Source organism: Haplochromis burtoni, unplaced genomic scaffold, assembly GCF_018398535.1.
Source record: "Haplochromis burtoni strain Fernald_Lab_line unplaced genomic scaffold, NCSU_Asbu1 Contig_404, whole genome shotgun sequence".
Lineage (NCBI taxonomy): Eukaryota > Metazoa > Chordata > Actinopteri > Cichliformes > Cichlidae > Haplochromis > Haplochromis burtoni.
Genome location: NW_024582765.1, coordinates 410,915 through 427,534, shown reverse-complemented (window position 1 = coordinate 427,534; position 16,620 = coordinate 410,915). Strand labels below are relative to the sequence as shown.

The 16,620-nt window shown below is 44.4% G+C and overlaps 1 protein-coding gene across 1 annotated transcript; it reads left to right on the top strand.

The window, feature by feature from the left end:
* Positions 1–532: 532 nt before the first annotated feature.
* stx12 (syntaxin 12) lies at positions 533–8,950 on the top strand (the record flags this gene model as incomplete). Its single annotated transcript, XM_005944968.3, is given in 10 exon segments — positions 533–696; positions 1,170–1,299; positions 2,459–2,528; positions 2,710–2,809; positions 5,448–5,585; positions 6,823–6,866; positions 7,062–7,167; positions 7,244–7,316; positions 8,023–8,105; positions 8,186–8,950. Coding segments are annotated over 9 exon segments (804 nt in total). The 3' UTR covers positions 8,279–8,950.
* Positions 8,951–16,620: the final 7,670 nt, after the last annotated feature.

Below are 16,620 nucleotides of genomic sequence, written 5' to 3'. Positions count from 1 at the left end.
GCCCTCTGACCACCACCAGTAGGCAACGGGTGAAGTGTCTTGCCCAAGGACACAACGACCGAGACTGTCGGAGCCGGGGCTCGAACCGGCAACCTTCAGATTACAAGATGAACTCCCAACTCTTGAGCCACGATCGTCAACAAACACCTAAACTGAGGCAAGTGAGGCCTGGTGTTTGTTCCTTTCATGAGAAATTATGGTAGGTCAGCATTTAAAACCAGTGTGCTGTATTTACTCTACTTATATTTGTCTGACATTAAGATTTGTTTGGTGATGGGAAACATTTAAGTGGAACAGATAACTGTTTATTCTGGAGAGAAGAGGAATGTGTGGGTGAGAGGGAGTGAAGGTGGTTTAAATACCTCAGGTCAACCATCCACAGCAACAGACAGAGAGTGAAAAGCAAACAGAGTGCAGGCAGGTGGAGTGGGTGGAGGGTGTATTTGTAGTGAGCCCTACTATGATGGAGGTGGCAAAAGTCCACCATTCTGTACTTAAGACAGACTAATTTGCTTGATGAGGGAGTTTGGTCCACACTCCACACCAGTTGGTGGCGCTATTGCACCATTTCGCTGTTTGCAACCTCCAAGAGGAAGAAGAAGTGACGCAGTGATATCACGGACCAGGAAGAGCAGGCTATTTACTACAGGACGAGAAGCTTTACCAACCTATGTGTTCGTTGAGACAGCTTCATAAGTAAGTATGGGCTGGTTTCTTTTCCACGGTAAGCCTCAGTGACGCCATGTTGTTTTTTGTCTTGTTTATGATAATCACACCGTGTTACCGGAAACAACCGCCAGCTGACAGATTAGTGTCCCGAAGCTAGGAAGCTAGGAGCCGAGCCCGCCCTGCTGTCTGTAACACCCGGGAGACAAACAGAACAAGCCCGATGAACTCGGTGGTTTGGTGATTTAGGAACACACCAAATTAATAAGAGCTTAAGTTCCCAAATATGGCTGCGTGCCGGCTGGCACACGCCCGGATAAACTAGCTAACTCATTAGCAAGCTAACAGCTGTGGTTCTGACTAAGTGGCGTTATTTTCAGTTCCGGTCTGCCGTCACTGTACCCGGACTTTGAGACATGCAACTGTACAAACCCCAGAACCGCACCGAGGAGCTGTCACACAGTGAGACCGACTCGGTTTGATCCCTCTCTGTTTCTCTGCAGCCAAAGCGTAAGGTCCAAGGCTCCATCACAAACATGTCCTACGGCAAAGCGGAGAGCCGCTCGGTCCCACGGGACTTCGGCACCTTGATACAGACATGCAGCTCCAACATCCAGAAGATCACACAGAACAGTAAGTGCTTCACTTCCTTTGAAAAGGCAGTGTGACGTGGCTGTGACAGAGAAAGGGGCCCGTATAAGAACATGGGTGTTTCTGAGGTGGGGGGTGTTTAACTAGTAGTAAAAAAGCATAGAGACTTCCAGCTGTGTGTCCGTGTACACATGTGTGTCACCCCTGCTCGAGGCTTTTTAAATGCCAACTTGTTTTTAGACTAAAAATCTTCTTGTTCTTGCAGCTCACATGCTTGTTACAGTTGTTTTATTGGTTTATTATGGTGGCTTTCACTTCAGCTTTTTCCACAATACTGTGCAGCAGAAGTTTCTATTAGTGCGTGTAACACTGTTAGGACATCCAAACTATAACATGACACAATATTTATGTTGTGAGAAAGAATGACACAAAAGCTGGATTTGTGTTGAGCTTGTTTACCTCCTGCGACCTCACACACTTTATTCTCTCATCCAGCTTCATTCCTTGGGCACAAGTGTTCGAGGCTTGGCTTTTTTTCTTTATTACCACTGTGTAAACAGATTAGAACTTAATTGAAACAGTGGCACCTTCCTCGACACTTCCTGTTGCCTTTGACAAGGTGTGGACTGAGTCATGCGAAAGCTGCAGCAGGATTTTCATTGAAAATCCCAGGAATACATGTTCATGCCCACAATGTCCTACTGCATGTTGATTGTAATATTTTGGGAAAGATTTACAAAAGTATTGCATTGATTAAATTGACCTGACCTCCCCACAAAGTCTGCACACGAGCAAAAAACGAACAATTTCACAAATTAAGGCGTGTCCTTTATTTGCTGTGAGAGGCTTTAAGCAGTGACCCGGCCAGGAAACGAATACAAACAAAGAGTCACCCAAATACATCCGAAAAACTGTACAAGCGATTGAGCACAACAGCCAGATCATCACTGGGTACTTTTCTCTTCCTTATATTATTGCTTATGTATGTGTTCTGAAATCCCTCAGCTTCTGTTCCAGGTCACACTGATGATGATGATGATGTCTGACACAAATGTGAACATTAAGCAGCAGCATCAAACTGTGATGACTACAGATGACATCATCTCTGTATAACTACCAGGAACAAAGCGCAGCTTCTTTCTTGTGTCATTTGTATGTTTTTCTTCCAAAACTGAGCGCTATCATTGTGTTCCCATGACAGCGGCTCAGATAAAGACCATGGTGAACCAGCTGGGGACCAGACAGGACACCAGTGAACTGCAGGATCGGCTGTATGTACCGATATCATCGCCTCTCCTAAACAAACACACTTTCAGTCACCTTCATTTTCTCAGAGCCAGCGCTGCCACGCTGTAGCAACTCTGTTAAACTGTCCCATATGAAATGTTTGTGTAATTATTAGAAGGTCTTATGGTCAAGATGACCTGCTGTTTGAACTATTGGTGTTCACAGGCAGCAGACGCAACACTACACCAACCAACTGGCAAAAGAAACCAACAAACACCTGAAAGAGCTGGGATCAATCCCTCTGCCCTCATCGCCTTCAGAGCAAGTAAGTACTCGTTTACATGTCCTAATGAAACTAGCACTGTACTGACACTTCTATAGCTTACAGTCACAGCACTACAACATGCCTCATTCTCCATCCAAAGTTCACACTCATTCATAGGCTCCCACTGCTCCTCCTCCTGAGCTACAGCCACCTAACAGTGGAGGATGTCAAACTGTGAGATAAATATGCACACTAAGTTTGAAAGTGTGACTTTGGAGCCTGTTCGTACAGCAAAGGCTGAGTGATGCTGACAGATACACTTGGTTTAATTGGAACTTCAGTCAGCATACAACAGGGAAAAACTCCAGTATTGTTGCTCAGGACACACACACACTACGGCTGCCACGATGAGTCGACTAGTCACGATTACATCGACTATCAAAATTGTCAACGACTGATCTAATAGTCGACGCGTCGTTTGAAGCTTTGTAAGATCCTGAGAGACGCAGGAATAAGTAGCAGGATTTAAGAGTGTAATAACAGACTGGAACAGAAGATGGCAGCACTGAATGTACAAGGATGCCAGCTGCCGTTAAACCCCGAAGAAGAAGAAGAAGAAGCTGTGTCCCAGAATTCATAGCGCAGCCCAGCTCTGTCACTACCCGATCCGTACCGGAAACCCGATCGGTACCCCGCATGCGCAAATCTTACGTCACTTCCTTTCTTTGCCAACATTCAATATATTTGAATGATACAGTTAGCGCCCAGTTAGCTCCTAGCATTTCTCAACAGCTCTGCCTCCTTTTCGACTGCCCGGGACATTTAAACAATGGACAAATTCACGCTTTTCTCCTCAACAGAGAGCGTCCCCCGATTGAACAACAGCGCCGTAAAATAAGAAGAATGGCGCCTAATTACAGAGTTAATAACATTGACCTAGCAATGTGTCACGTGAAGATTCATCAGCCGGATTAAGTGTTTACTGACAATTGACAGTGATAGCGCACATCATCATCACTATTCCAGTCAATCCTCTCCACACAGACGAGCATAAACACACTCGACTTTCACTAAATCAAATTTAACACATGTTTGTAATGACGCTAATTCAGTTTACAATAGGGTTCATTCGCTCGGTCAGCAGGTGGCAGTATCCTCGTACACTGGGGAGTAAACTGCCATTAAACGAACAGAAGAAGAAGAAAACGTATGCACATGCGCAGTACGGATCGGGGAGTCCTGATCCGTAACCATCTTTTTATTTTTCGTTTTTGTCTACATTGTACTGAAATGCTTCATTATTGCAAACATTGTTAAAGATATACTTATTATTCTTAACATCTTAACAGATACTCTGACCCATAACTATCGTAAAATGCTACGACCGGCAGTAGACACCTTTTGCGCATGCGGGGTACGCGGTTTCGTAATCGGGTAGTGACAAGCTTAGTTTCCAACAATGGCGGCAGCTAGTTAGTTTTAATATTACTCTTATTATTCTTTCTGGGTCACAAAATAAACGTTTAACATATTTTCAGGCGAGAATGTAGCTGTGTAAACCTCAAATATCTGCTCAGTTTATCAGGACACCGACATATTTTCAAAAGCGCTCCGACGTTTTCGGAGACGTCTGTTACCCACTAGCTCGATAGCTAGCCGGGGGCTAGGTCACTAGGGCCGTGAGAACACCGGACTCCCGGCAAATCGTTTTCAAACCCACCGCCGTCTTTCGCTACTCAGGTTAAACATGATATATGAGTCACTTAGATAACTTAAAAATGTTGTTGTTTGGCTTTTTTCAGTATTTTATTTGTTCCTGAGTAAATCGGTTTGGCTGAGATTAAAGTTTATTTACACAGCTGAATAAACGTCAAGCAGACAGCTGATTATCAGAAGTGTGAGATGCTCCAGAATTTACTCCGGTGTCCTGTTATATTTTAGATAGCAAGGAGTTTATTAAACTTCACCGAAACAATCTGCAGATTTCATTAAACTTTAATAAACTATCATCTTGTCTTTATTGTTAGTTAGCACCTTAAACACTTAAAGCTGTAAGCTAATGATAGTTATATAAGAGCAGATGCTGCTGGTGCAAGAAGCTGTACCTGTACGTCCAATGGATGATGCTCTGATTAGTCGACTATCAAAATAATGGTTTGTGGCAGCCTTAATACACACACACACACACACACACACACACACACACACAGTGTGTACAGTATGTCATCATTCGTTGACATTTCATGTGTGGTGATGTAAAAATGACTTTGAAACAGCTGCAGAGTTTTGAAATCTCAGTTCCAGTAATTTGATCATGTTGATGTTGTGCACACAACAAACTTGTTGGCTTAACAAATGGCACAAGTACAGCTGACATAGTTTTGCTTTCAAAATCAGGATATTTTACTGCTTATATTTCCAGTCTTCTACCTTCTCCCTCGCTGCACGTGGTGCTTCAGATATCTGCTTTATCATCTGTTTATTCTGCTAGTAGTTTGTTTGAATTGTGAAATTAATTTCCTGATACATTTTAGCTTTAAATGAAAGTCAGTAAAGTCACCTCAGAGTCCTCAGAGAGAGTTTACAGTCACGGCAAAACTGAAATATTTCCTGAAGCCAGGAATGTTTGTCGTTATCATGATGATGTCTTTCTAACTGGGTTCTTGCCCTCTGTGTGCCTCGGCTCCGCTGTGTCCAGAGACAACAAAAAATCCAGAGGGACCGGCTGATGAATGATTTCTCAGCCGCTCTCAATAACTTCCAAGCAGTCCAGAGGCGCGCGGCCGAGAAGGAGAAGGAGTCGGTGGCCCGAGCGAGAGCTGGGTCTCGCCTGTCGGTAAGTGTGGCACAGCCGTCATTTTAAGTTTCAGTTATCATCAGAATAAATACCCGCTACCTCGATTTACAAACATGTGACCTGATGGTTCTGGAGAAGTGTTGCAGTGCATCCACTTTATGAATCATATGAATGCTGTAAGACTGTAGACTGTCTGAGAACAAGTGAATCCAGCCAATATCACAAACGTGGCCTTACAGACAGCTCTGCAAATATGGGAACACGGTACACGCAGTGGGAATAATGGGTCCGTTGCAACTGTGGCTGATAGTTTTCCATGCATTCATGTTTAGCCTCAGTTTGTAGCTGTAGCTCCACTGCTTTGCTGAACTTTGTTATTCATCACGCCACAAAGGATATTAGAGCTGCCTTACCACAAGCAGGTGACTGACAGGATACCCAGACAGAGCAGCATGCTGGGATGTTGCAACATTTGGATGGCATGGTCTGAACTTTGGTTCAGGCTCCTCCAAGAGCCACCTCGTCAGGCCAGGACTCTGCAGTCTATGCACACCTACAGGCCAGTGGACACTTTCAATGATGAGGATGTAACATCCTGGACAGGGAGGAACGCTGGTTTGAGGGCGGAGTCAAGGAGGCCATTTACGTGAAAAGGGAAAGACCATCTCTGAATGGAGGAGGGGCCTAAGGCTACATCTGTCACCATCTTACATGCTGTGATTGCAGCCATTCCCCAGCTCTCTGTGAATGGGACTCATGGCCACTGATCAGAGGTTGTTGATCAATGAGAGTTTGCATAATTAAGATTAAGGAACTGACCTCCCAGCCCATTGTTCCTTCAGTGGGCTGGTTTCAGTCATTGTGCAGATGTGCTGTTTATAAGATTGAAACCTGCAGTCAGCTGAGACTGACGACGTCACCTGATGATGATGATGATGATGAAACGTTTCTTCCACTGAAAACTTCCAGAATCAAAATTTTGGGTTTGGCTGCAGAGTGTAAATGACTAATAAAAAAACTGGATATAAGGAAAATGAGAGAGATCAATATAATCAATTATGATTGAAGGAGTCAGGAACCACCAACCTTCCAAAAACGACCAGAAAATGAGTTGAAATGACTTGAAAAACAGCACAAAACGTATCCTCTACATCAGATGTTTCTCTGCTAGCCTGAAGTTTGTCTCTGCATTCAGACTTTTGGTCGTTTATCTTCAAACAAAAGAGGGAAAAACAACCCTGGCATTGACGGTGCTGAATTTTTCCTTCTGTTTTAGGCTGACGACGGCTCTCGGGATGAAAAGCTTGTGTCCTTTGATAAGTAAGTGACCTGTTTGTTTATGGTTGACATCTGTTGCAAGTGTGTCATGAAGACCTGCAGTGTCACTTAAAAAGAAAGACCATGTGGCGTCTGCCTGAAGATGGAGGAGAAAGAATAAATCTGTCCAATTCTAATCTTTACACACATTGTTCAGCTGGTCACGTGATCACTGAAATGTTGTTATGTTATGTGAAGCCAAGATGAGTGGGGTCAGATGACCACGCAGACGGAGGAAGCTGTCATCACGGAGGAGGACCTGGAGCTCATCAAGGAGAGAGAAACCAACATCAGACAGCTGGAGGTGATCCTCGGCTCGCTCTATGATCCACATCCAGCACGCTGCCGTCAGCGCTCAGCTAATCTCTGTGTCTTTGCAGTCTGATATCATGGATGTAAACCAGATCTTCAAGGACCTGGCTGTGATGATTCATGACCAGGGAGAGATGATTGGTAAGTAGTAACAGGAACGTTGTCGTTCCCATCACTGTGAAGTAACCATTAATTAGTTGCTATATCAATAATCTGTCCTCCTTAAAAACCGACACTCGCTCCCTTTTCAGCTCCGCCCAGAATGCTCAGCCTGCAGCTCCGTCCTCTCTGACCAACATACACAAAACATTCACAGCACATGGTGTCACAGCCTCATTCCAACATCAGTTTGCACCTCACATCTTTACACACAATAACCCATAAAGTAAATTCCACTTGAAAATGTTCCACTTGCATTACAAACAAAAACCCAAAGTAGCGTGCACACAGGTATCCACGGCCTCTGTTCAGGACTATGTTGAAGCACCTCACTGGGACCCTTCCCCAGATCTGCGCCTCCATACAAACCTGAGGTCTGCAGACCTTCCCCGGGCGTTTTGGCTTGGGCTGTGCTCTGACGTGCGCTGTCAGCAATAGGACGGTAGACACACAGTAGACATGACACTCCAAGTCATGTCCAACCAACCGAGTCTACCACCAGTGGGCTCGAGTCAAATCAGCAGAAGCAGGATCCACCTGAGCTCAAATCTCAATGTTAGATTTTTGTTTCCCTTCCCAGTTTGAAGAAACCAGTTAACCAAACTAAAAGTCGTGTCTTTGCAGGCAGCACATGTCCAGGGCAGCTCCCAGCTGACCGTGGTGTATTTTTGTTTTTGTCTCCCTGCAGATAGCATCGAGGCCAACGTGGAGAATGCTGAAGTTCACGTAGAACGAGGAACAGAGCAGCTGCAGAGAGCTGCTTACTATCAGGTGGGTGTGTCGGTCACCACTCTGTGGCGTCATTCAGTGCAGACCCTCACCATAACCCCGCTGTCCCGTCTTTATCGCAGCAAAAGTCCCGGAAGAAGATCTGCATCCTGGTTATGGGCTGCGTCGTCGTGCTCGTCATACTCTCCGTCATCATCTGGTGGGCGTCCAAATGAGCCGATGTCAAGCAGCCAATGTAATCGTTTCAGTCCCCTCCCACCTGCTTGGAATCAAAAGAAGAGTAAGAAAAGGCTCATCCCTGCACCAAGATCAGTGCAGCACGTCTACAAAGGGCTCGTCAATGTGGGAATTGTAGTTATCTGAAGTAATCAAGCCTTTGTGTTCCTTTAAAACTGTAAGAGGTGATTTAGGGGACGAGGACTGGGTTGGTGCAGGGGAGCGATTCCAGACTTGAGATTCCTAAATTAGCGTCACTGATACATTTCTTCTTATTAACTGCACTAACACTAGCTCTCACTGTTTTGCAAATGTCAAAAATATTGTTGGAAATTATTTTAAAGACATGCACACAAGCTCGTCTGGGTAACTGAAGATATTTAGGGTTTTTGTTGTTGTCCATAAACATGTTGTGGCCCTTTCTGGTGTCTAGTGTGTGGAGAACTGTATCCTGCTGTGGTTCCTTGTCTTCACAGGCACAACGTACTGGTAATGCTAGCGATGGTTAAATCGTACATGTTGTAAAAGCAAAGTTGAAAATATTAGAAGTCGAATTCAACTCTGCATTAGTTCAAACATCAAGAATGGTAAATAATCGCTCCTTCAGATCAAGTGTTTTAAGTTGATTTCTATGAACCCTGACAGTATGATAATAAACGTCTTAAACATTTGCTGTTCTGTGGTATGTTTCCCTCTGTGATTGTACACATCAGCTTTACTTGATTTACAGCTGTTGGAAAAGGAAAGTTGCTCCTTAGTTAGTGAAGGAAATCATTCCGACTTTGAGTCCGGTTACTCTGTCAGCATCATCACTGAAAACTGATAAATGGGTCTAGAAATGCAAGAGGTGATCATTTGAATCCTTTCGTTTCCTCAAGTTCTCCAAATCATCTGCACGCTGCTCTCAGAGTGAATCGAAGACTGCTGGGTCCCCAGTAGCTAAATTTGACTGCACAATCTGGCCGGAGATTTTCTGAGTTTGCATGTTCTCCCAGTGTTTGAGTGGGTTTTTTCCAGGTACTCCAGCTTCCTCCCACAGTCCAAAAACATGCAGTTAATGGGGTTAAGTTAATTGGTCATTGTAAATTGCCCATTGGTGTGAATATGGGTGTTGTTTGCCTGTGTGGTAGCCTTGCATCAGACTGGTGACCTGTCCAGAGTGTACCCCACCTCTTGCCCAATGACAGCTGGGATACGCTTCAGCTTGAAGGCCTGTGGTACATAGCTGATTATTAGAGACTGAAGCATTAATTAATGGCAGGACTTCTTTGAGCAGTTTTGTAGGAATGGAGTCTAAAAGACACGTTGATGGTTTGGAGGAAGTAATTATTGAAGTTAACTCAGATCAACTGGAGGAAAAGAGTCTAAATGAACATCGATGGTGCTGAAAGTAGCTTGAGTTTGAGAATTCTACCACGGAGTTAAATACTTCTGATCGGAGGCCTTAGTTTTCACAGGAGCTACAGTCATACGTAGTGAGGAGGCAAAATTATTAACAAGATAATCGACCTTGTAGTGTTCAGGTAGCTGCTCTATGTTGGTACAGGGCATTGAAGATGATAACAATCTTCAATGTTAAAATCGGCCACAGTAATGATTTTATCTGAGCTGAGCACTCGATCAGATAAAAAGTCTGAGAGACAGAAGCTTTGTGTAAGGCCCAGGTGGGCGATAGACGATCACAAATAAGGCTGCGTTCACACTGCAGGGGAAAGCGCATCAAATCCGACTTCTTTGACCCTCTGCGACCATCTATCCCATCATGGTGTGACGGTGTGAACGGCACAAATCCGATAAAAAGCCCAGCAGAGGATGTACTTCCTGAGGCAGCTGAAGAAATTCAACCTGCCAACACGGACGATGATGCAGTTCTACACTGCAATCATCGAGTCCATCCTCACCTCCTCCATCACCGTGTGGTACGCTGGAGCCACTATCAGGGACAAACAGAGACTGCAGCGTGTTGTGCGCTCTGCTGAGAAGGTGATTGGCTGCAGACTCCCATCTCTGCAGGACCTGTACACCTCCAGGACACTGCGGCGTGCAGCTCGGATCTCAGCTGACCCTTCTCACCCTGGACACAGTCTGTTTGACCTGCTCCCCTCAGGCAGGAGGCTCCGGTCCATTCGCACCAGAACCTCTCGCCATAAGAACAGTTTCTTCCCCTCTGCTGTCGGACACATGAACAATAACCATATGACTGTTCCCACCACTAACACATGACCCTACGCTGTGTTCACTGCATCATTCCATGTTTGGCACTGATCACCACCTGCACTCATGTATATATCATGTATATATCTATCCACTTAGCACTTTTAATTCTTATTCTTATTTTATATTTTTATGACAGTATGTTTGCACTGAAGCACCGCAGCAATTTCCTAATGTTGTAAACCTGCTCAACATCTGGCAATAAACCCTTTCTGATTCTGATTCTGATTCTGATATCTTCAAATCCGATCTGGGTCACTTTGGTATGTGGTGCTGAATCCGATACATATCTGATGTTTTAGAAAGCGACTGCTGTTTGACGGTCACGTCGCATTAAATCCGTCTTTTACGTCACCGACACAAGACAGACGCCAACTATCAGCGCCCGACATGGTGAACGCTTCTATCCAGGGAAACTGCTGGGAAGACAGCGTTGGAGAAACGTGAACATTTTCTTTGTACTGTATAATCTGCAGATTCTGACAGAAATCTGCAGCTAGAAGCAGCGCTCCTCTGAAACAGCAGTAAGGATCATTATTAGGACAAATGTAAATAACAAAACTTTATAACTTAAAGCAAAACTGGGAAACGTAAAGTCTGAAGTCTTTACATTAAGGCCATCAGTCACACATCCTGTCGCTCTGGGTGTAAACAGAGCGTCGTGTGTGACGTCTTCTTTTGTGCACGCGGCCGCTCTGAGCGTTCACACTAGAGCGCGTTTGCTGTCGCATTTTAATTGTAGTGTGAACGAGCAGACAAAAAAATCAGATTTGATCAAAAGATCAGAATTGAGCATCAAGACCTGCAGGTAGACTGTTTCTTGAGTTTTACAGTTAGGAATATGTCTCTGTCTACAATGTGCCGTCTCTCAAGACAGTCAAAACCCTTTACCTGGAACTTGATCAGTCAGGCTAGAATCAAAAGTACTGATGTCATCAGGACATTTCCACACTGAGCCAACACCTCTCTGTTACAGAGCTGAGGATGCCTTTGTGCCCAATATCTAGAATAAATATCTACATTTAACCTACAATGACAAAACCAACTCAAAGTGCTCTGACTAAATCGAGTTTGTGCGATTGTCTCTGCATTGTGACTGATGAGACTACAAACCATTATACACATTTAACAATTAAATGATCTGACAAACACATTTGTTTCATTTTCTGCTCATTTTATTTCCAAACTAAGAAGCAAATTCTGTGAGTAATTATGAAGATAATCACTCTGTCACTCTGTTTCTGAACAGCCTCCTCAAAGAGCTACAAAAAGAAGCGAGGGCCCTAACGACACAGTTTCTCCGCCTGTCTTTCTGGGAACCTGTGGATCCATTTTGTGCGTTGTCCTCACTGGCAGATTGTTGCGTTTTGTTCTCACTGGCTGGAGAAACGCTTTTGTTACTTTCTAAGCGTCTCAGCGCGTGACTGGAGCCGCTCGATGCTTTTAGCTCTGCTTTTAATAGCTCCACAACGGCTGCTACAAAAGTCGCGTCGCCCTTTTCCATCACAGACGGAAGCACGTATTTGGATCCAAATATGCGACACAGGTCTTTGTACATTATGATGTACAAGTTTTTTACAGTTTTTAGAGGAGTCAAGTCTCCCCCAATCTTCTCTCTTATATCAGTCACTATCTGCTGAAAATTCAGCTTTACAGCAGTTGTTTGTGTTTTCTCAGAAACGTGAGCGACTAAATTTGCAAGACACAAAGTGAGAAAGGTATCGGTCTCTGCGGGCGCAGGAAGCGCCCCAGACGAGCACTGCGGGGCGTCGCTACATTTTTCTTCACTCTCTGAACTCTCACGGTCAAGACTTTGGACATCAGTGATTTGAAATGTATCACTGTTGCCCTCGCTACCCACATCTCCCTCACCTACACAAGCTGGAGTCTGTGTGCTTTTAAAAGTCTCTGCAGACTCTGGTTTAAAGTCGTCATCTTCCTCAGAGTTTGGCGAGTCAACAATGCTGTAGCTGCGACTCTCACCATCTACGAAAGGGGGAGCTAAGGTCTTTGTAAAGTCCTTTAAAATGTTCGCTACACTGTGAACCATCCCAACAAAGTTTGTTGGGGATGTGGATCTATCTGATTGCAAGGATGTGGACCCTGTGATACGACTCAGGGCTGAGTTTACGTTCTTTGCAATCGACACTGAAAATAAAGTCAGTAGTTTGTCTGAGTCACAAGACCGCCGTTGCCCAAAACCCAAGACCCAACGAAGCAGTGATGAAAGATGTTTCTGAGGCTGGCCTGAATATCATCCTCTGTCACCCTGCAGTAACTGCACCCATCAAGCAGAGGTTCAACCTTCATCCTGAAAAGGGAGAGAAGAGAAACGTAGTCAGTCATTTTCCCACACTATCACTGTTTTGTCCAAATCTACAGGCGTCATTAAAAGAAACCACATGGACGACTTCACACGTGATGTAAACGAAGCAATGCTGTGTCCTCTGAAAAACCCCTCCGTCACCAGGATTACCCGATGAACCATCTCATGTAAAACGTCTAAGAAGAAGAAAGACTGAATGAAACTGTTTAATAAAGCAAGCTTTAGATTTACCGGTCAGCGGAGCTTTCTTTGTCTCCACGATCATGGTTATGTGGGCAGCATGAAACCTGTCGGCGTATGACTTTATACGCTACGGTGCTAATGTGCCCTATAAGTGCTCGGCACATCTCGGTCAGCAGATCGACGACATCCGAGGAGACGTCATCGGTGGCTAATGCCGTCCACTGTCTGAAAGAAAAACATTGAGAACGGTTGAGAATGTCAGGGAGCAGGCGTTACACATCCAAAATAACAAGAATTAGACCAGCAGCCATTGTAAGGTTTTTGTCACAGCTGCACAAACAGTAGTGGTGCCTCATTTTGGATGCTTCTGTAACAGTTAGTCCACCAGTACCACTAAGCTTCTCACATATAATCATTGCAATTATTGCATTTTCAAAATGTCTAAAATATTGATGAGAGGTGGTCTGATCAATTTTTCAGAGTCCTACCACGTTCATGTTTCCACAATCTCGCCCGTGAATTCACGTTTTGGCGACAGCTTTGCACAAATGATCACTTTTTCCAATCTTTCACTCTCCGTCCTCACACTAGATCTGGATAGTTGTGTACTTTTGACCATCAGGGGACCTGACGTGACGTCAGTTCGAACCTTCAGCGCCTTTGGCTGTGGCGCATGCGCATGCTTCGCGTTGACTTCACGTGCGGCTTTTCTGTGTAGTTTTCATATAATGGAGACTGAGACACGCCCACCTGGCAGTACTGCTGTCTTTTGTGCTCCAGGCATCGTTTGAACGTCTTCGAGTGGAAGTTTAGCCGAAATGAAGGACAGTGTCTTTGCTATAAGAAGCGTTTGTTTACAGAAGGGCGCAGAGTATGGCACCACAGGGACGTGCAGAGAGGTTTAAAGGGGCGGGTGCTCAAAGTTAAAAAGGGGCACATTGAACCAGGCTGAATAACAACAACACACATTCATCAAGAATCTAATATGGGAAGGGCAGGGCTGTGTTGATCTGAGACTGTAGACATTAAAAAGTCCACAGGAGAGATGGTAGCTGATTAAACAAGTGTCATGAGATAATAACAAAATGCAAAGATTGGTGACAGCGCTTGGAACCATAAGGCAACGAAAAACTGTGACATAAACTCGGCTCTGCCTGTGAATCACTCTTTGCTTCTCTTCTTCCTTCCTATCCCATCATTTCATATATCACTCTCCACTTGCTGTCTATCTGAGAACAAGGCACAACTTGCTATTGCAATAAACTATAATCTAATTATCCACACCTAACAACTCTTGCACTTAATCTATAATAAAATGATGACAGAAAAATGTTATAGCACTGCCTTTAGTAGCCTCACACAGCTCCTACTGTTTCCTCCTCATGTCCTTACCAGCCATGTCTGCACAATGTTATATCATGAGTAATATTTTTTTAAATCCAGCTAAATAAAACACACACATGCACACACAGTGACATTTTAGACCTTCTTCAGAATACTGTATATACTATGGGCATCCTTACATTATTATTTATTACTAGAGCTACAATAATAAAGCAATGAGGAGGGGGAAGTAATAAATATGAAATAATGTATTTATGATGATTCCATTTGTTTCACTATCCACTCTGTGCAGGGCAAAGCTTATTACATTTTAAACTGTAGAGATACAATCATTTTACTGCTGTAAAATCCAATTTTGTCTTATTTAAAATATAAATCTAATATAATCTGCTTCTTAATGTATGTTCTTTAAAATACAGCGTGTGTTTTTTAATATATTATAATTATAATAATTATATGTGGACATGCATATTAGATCGTTTTTTAGTGAAATATAATCCCTCCAGAAAGGCAGGAAAAGCCCGAAACTTACTTTAAAACTAAATATGTTCCCTAAAACGGTGACAGAGCTACAGACCCATGACAGCCTAGGTAGCCAGCAGCTATGACCAGCACTACTTGTGCAGTTAATAAAAGGACAGGTAATGTTTGTCGCGCTGTTGCACACACAGCACGCTCGTTTGTTTCAGTTCGTCAGTTGCAACAAGACAGCTTACCAACGTGTACGTAATAAGCTAATACTCCTGTGTGCTACACACTACAGTGTACGCTGTACACCTACTTACTGGTTTTGTCGCATCAGTCTGTGTCTCTGAGTTAACTTGTGTTTCTCCTACAGCTCCGGACCGCTAAAAAATGCGCGTGCTCTTTGTGAGCTCGTTCCCGGCTCGTAACCAGCGCGTTCTGCCGTCAAGGGCGATCATTGGTTAAATGTGATCATGTGACTGATGCAAGCCAGATCCTTTTATTTAGCAAAACTGTGATTAATAGTTAAATATTATTGTTGAGGGGCACAGACAGGACTCCGCACGCACACACACATAAAATAAATAAATAAATAAAAAATATTTTAAAAGTTGCCTCAACAAAAGGGCACTTTGGGCACTCATCAGGAAAGGGGCGGGTGCTCAAGCCCCTCTAGCCCCCCCCTCTGCACGTCCCTGTGGCACCAACATGTGAACACAGCTCTCCCAGCCCTGCTTTACAGCTCAGGTCACTAATTAGACAGTTAATGATGATTATGAGTCACCTCGTGAGCTAATGCTATTGGAGGATTTTAAGCATCCTTACCCGAGAGATGAATAATGTTCGTAAATGAACACAAGGTGACGTTAATGTCGAGTTGCGCCATGCGAGGCTTGAGTCTGGTCGTGAGACCCCCTCACGTCCACATGATGGTGAATACTGTTATTAAAGGATCATTTGTTGTGTTTACAAGGTTCTATAATAAGGGAAGAAAATTAGTACATGCTGTTACCCTGTCAGACCAGGGGTGTCGCTAATGAGGCTGGGTAAGAGAAAGAGGAGAAGAAGAAAGTAGAGAGCGAGAACAAGATGGAGCTCCGCTGTAAAGCCTAGAATAAAGTGTTGAACCCAGACGTCGCCTCCGCTGCCTGATTACAAACTCAACAAATTGGCGACGAAGATGAGCGCTTCAGTACCGAGCCCACCGCCCTTTTTGCAACATGCGGGTGAGCCGCCAATACCGTTTATGACGTGGCGCAAATTCTTTGAGAACTACATGCTAGTGATAAATGCTACGGGAGATGCATGGCCGGAGGCGAGACGACGAGCCGTCTTATTACATTGCTTGGGACCAGAGGGACAACGACTGTTCTACACACTGCCGAATCAAGGTACAACGTTTGCTGAAGCCATGACTGCGCTTGAAAACCACTTTGTCCCTAAAGTGAATGTAGTGGCATGCAGGCACACATTCAGACAGCGAGTTCAGCGGGCTGATGAAACGGTGACCCAGTATGTTGCCGCCCTCAGAGCGTTAGCTGTGCCATGTGGTTTTGGAATAATGGAGGGTGAAATGATTCGGGATCAACTTGTTGCTAATGCTAATCTCAGTGTTGTTAAAGAAAAATTGCTGCTGGAGGAGGACCTTACATTGGACAAGGCAGTTACTATTGCATGTCAGGTGGAGGCTGCGGTCAAGAATGCTACACTCCTCTCTGCTGCGCCCACGGCCCAGACTGCTGCAGTACAAGCTGTGGGGGTGAAGGACGCACGTCTTCGGGGAAAAAGAGGAGCGGGACCGGCTCAAGC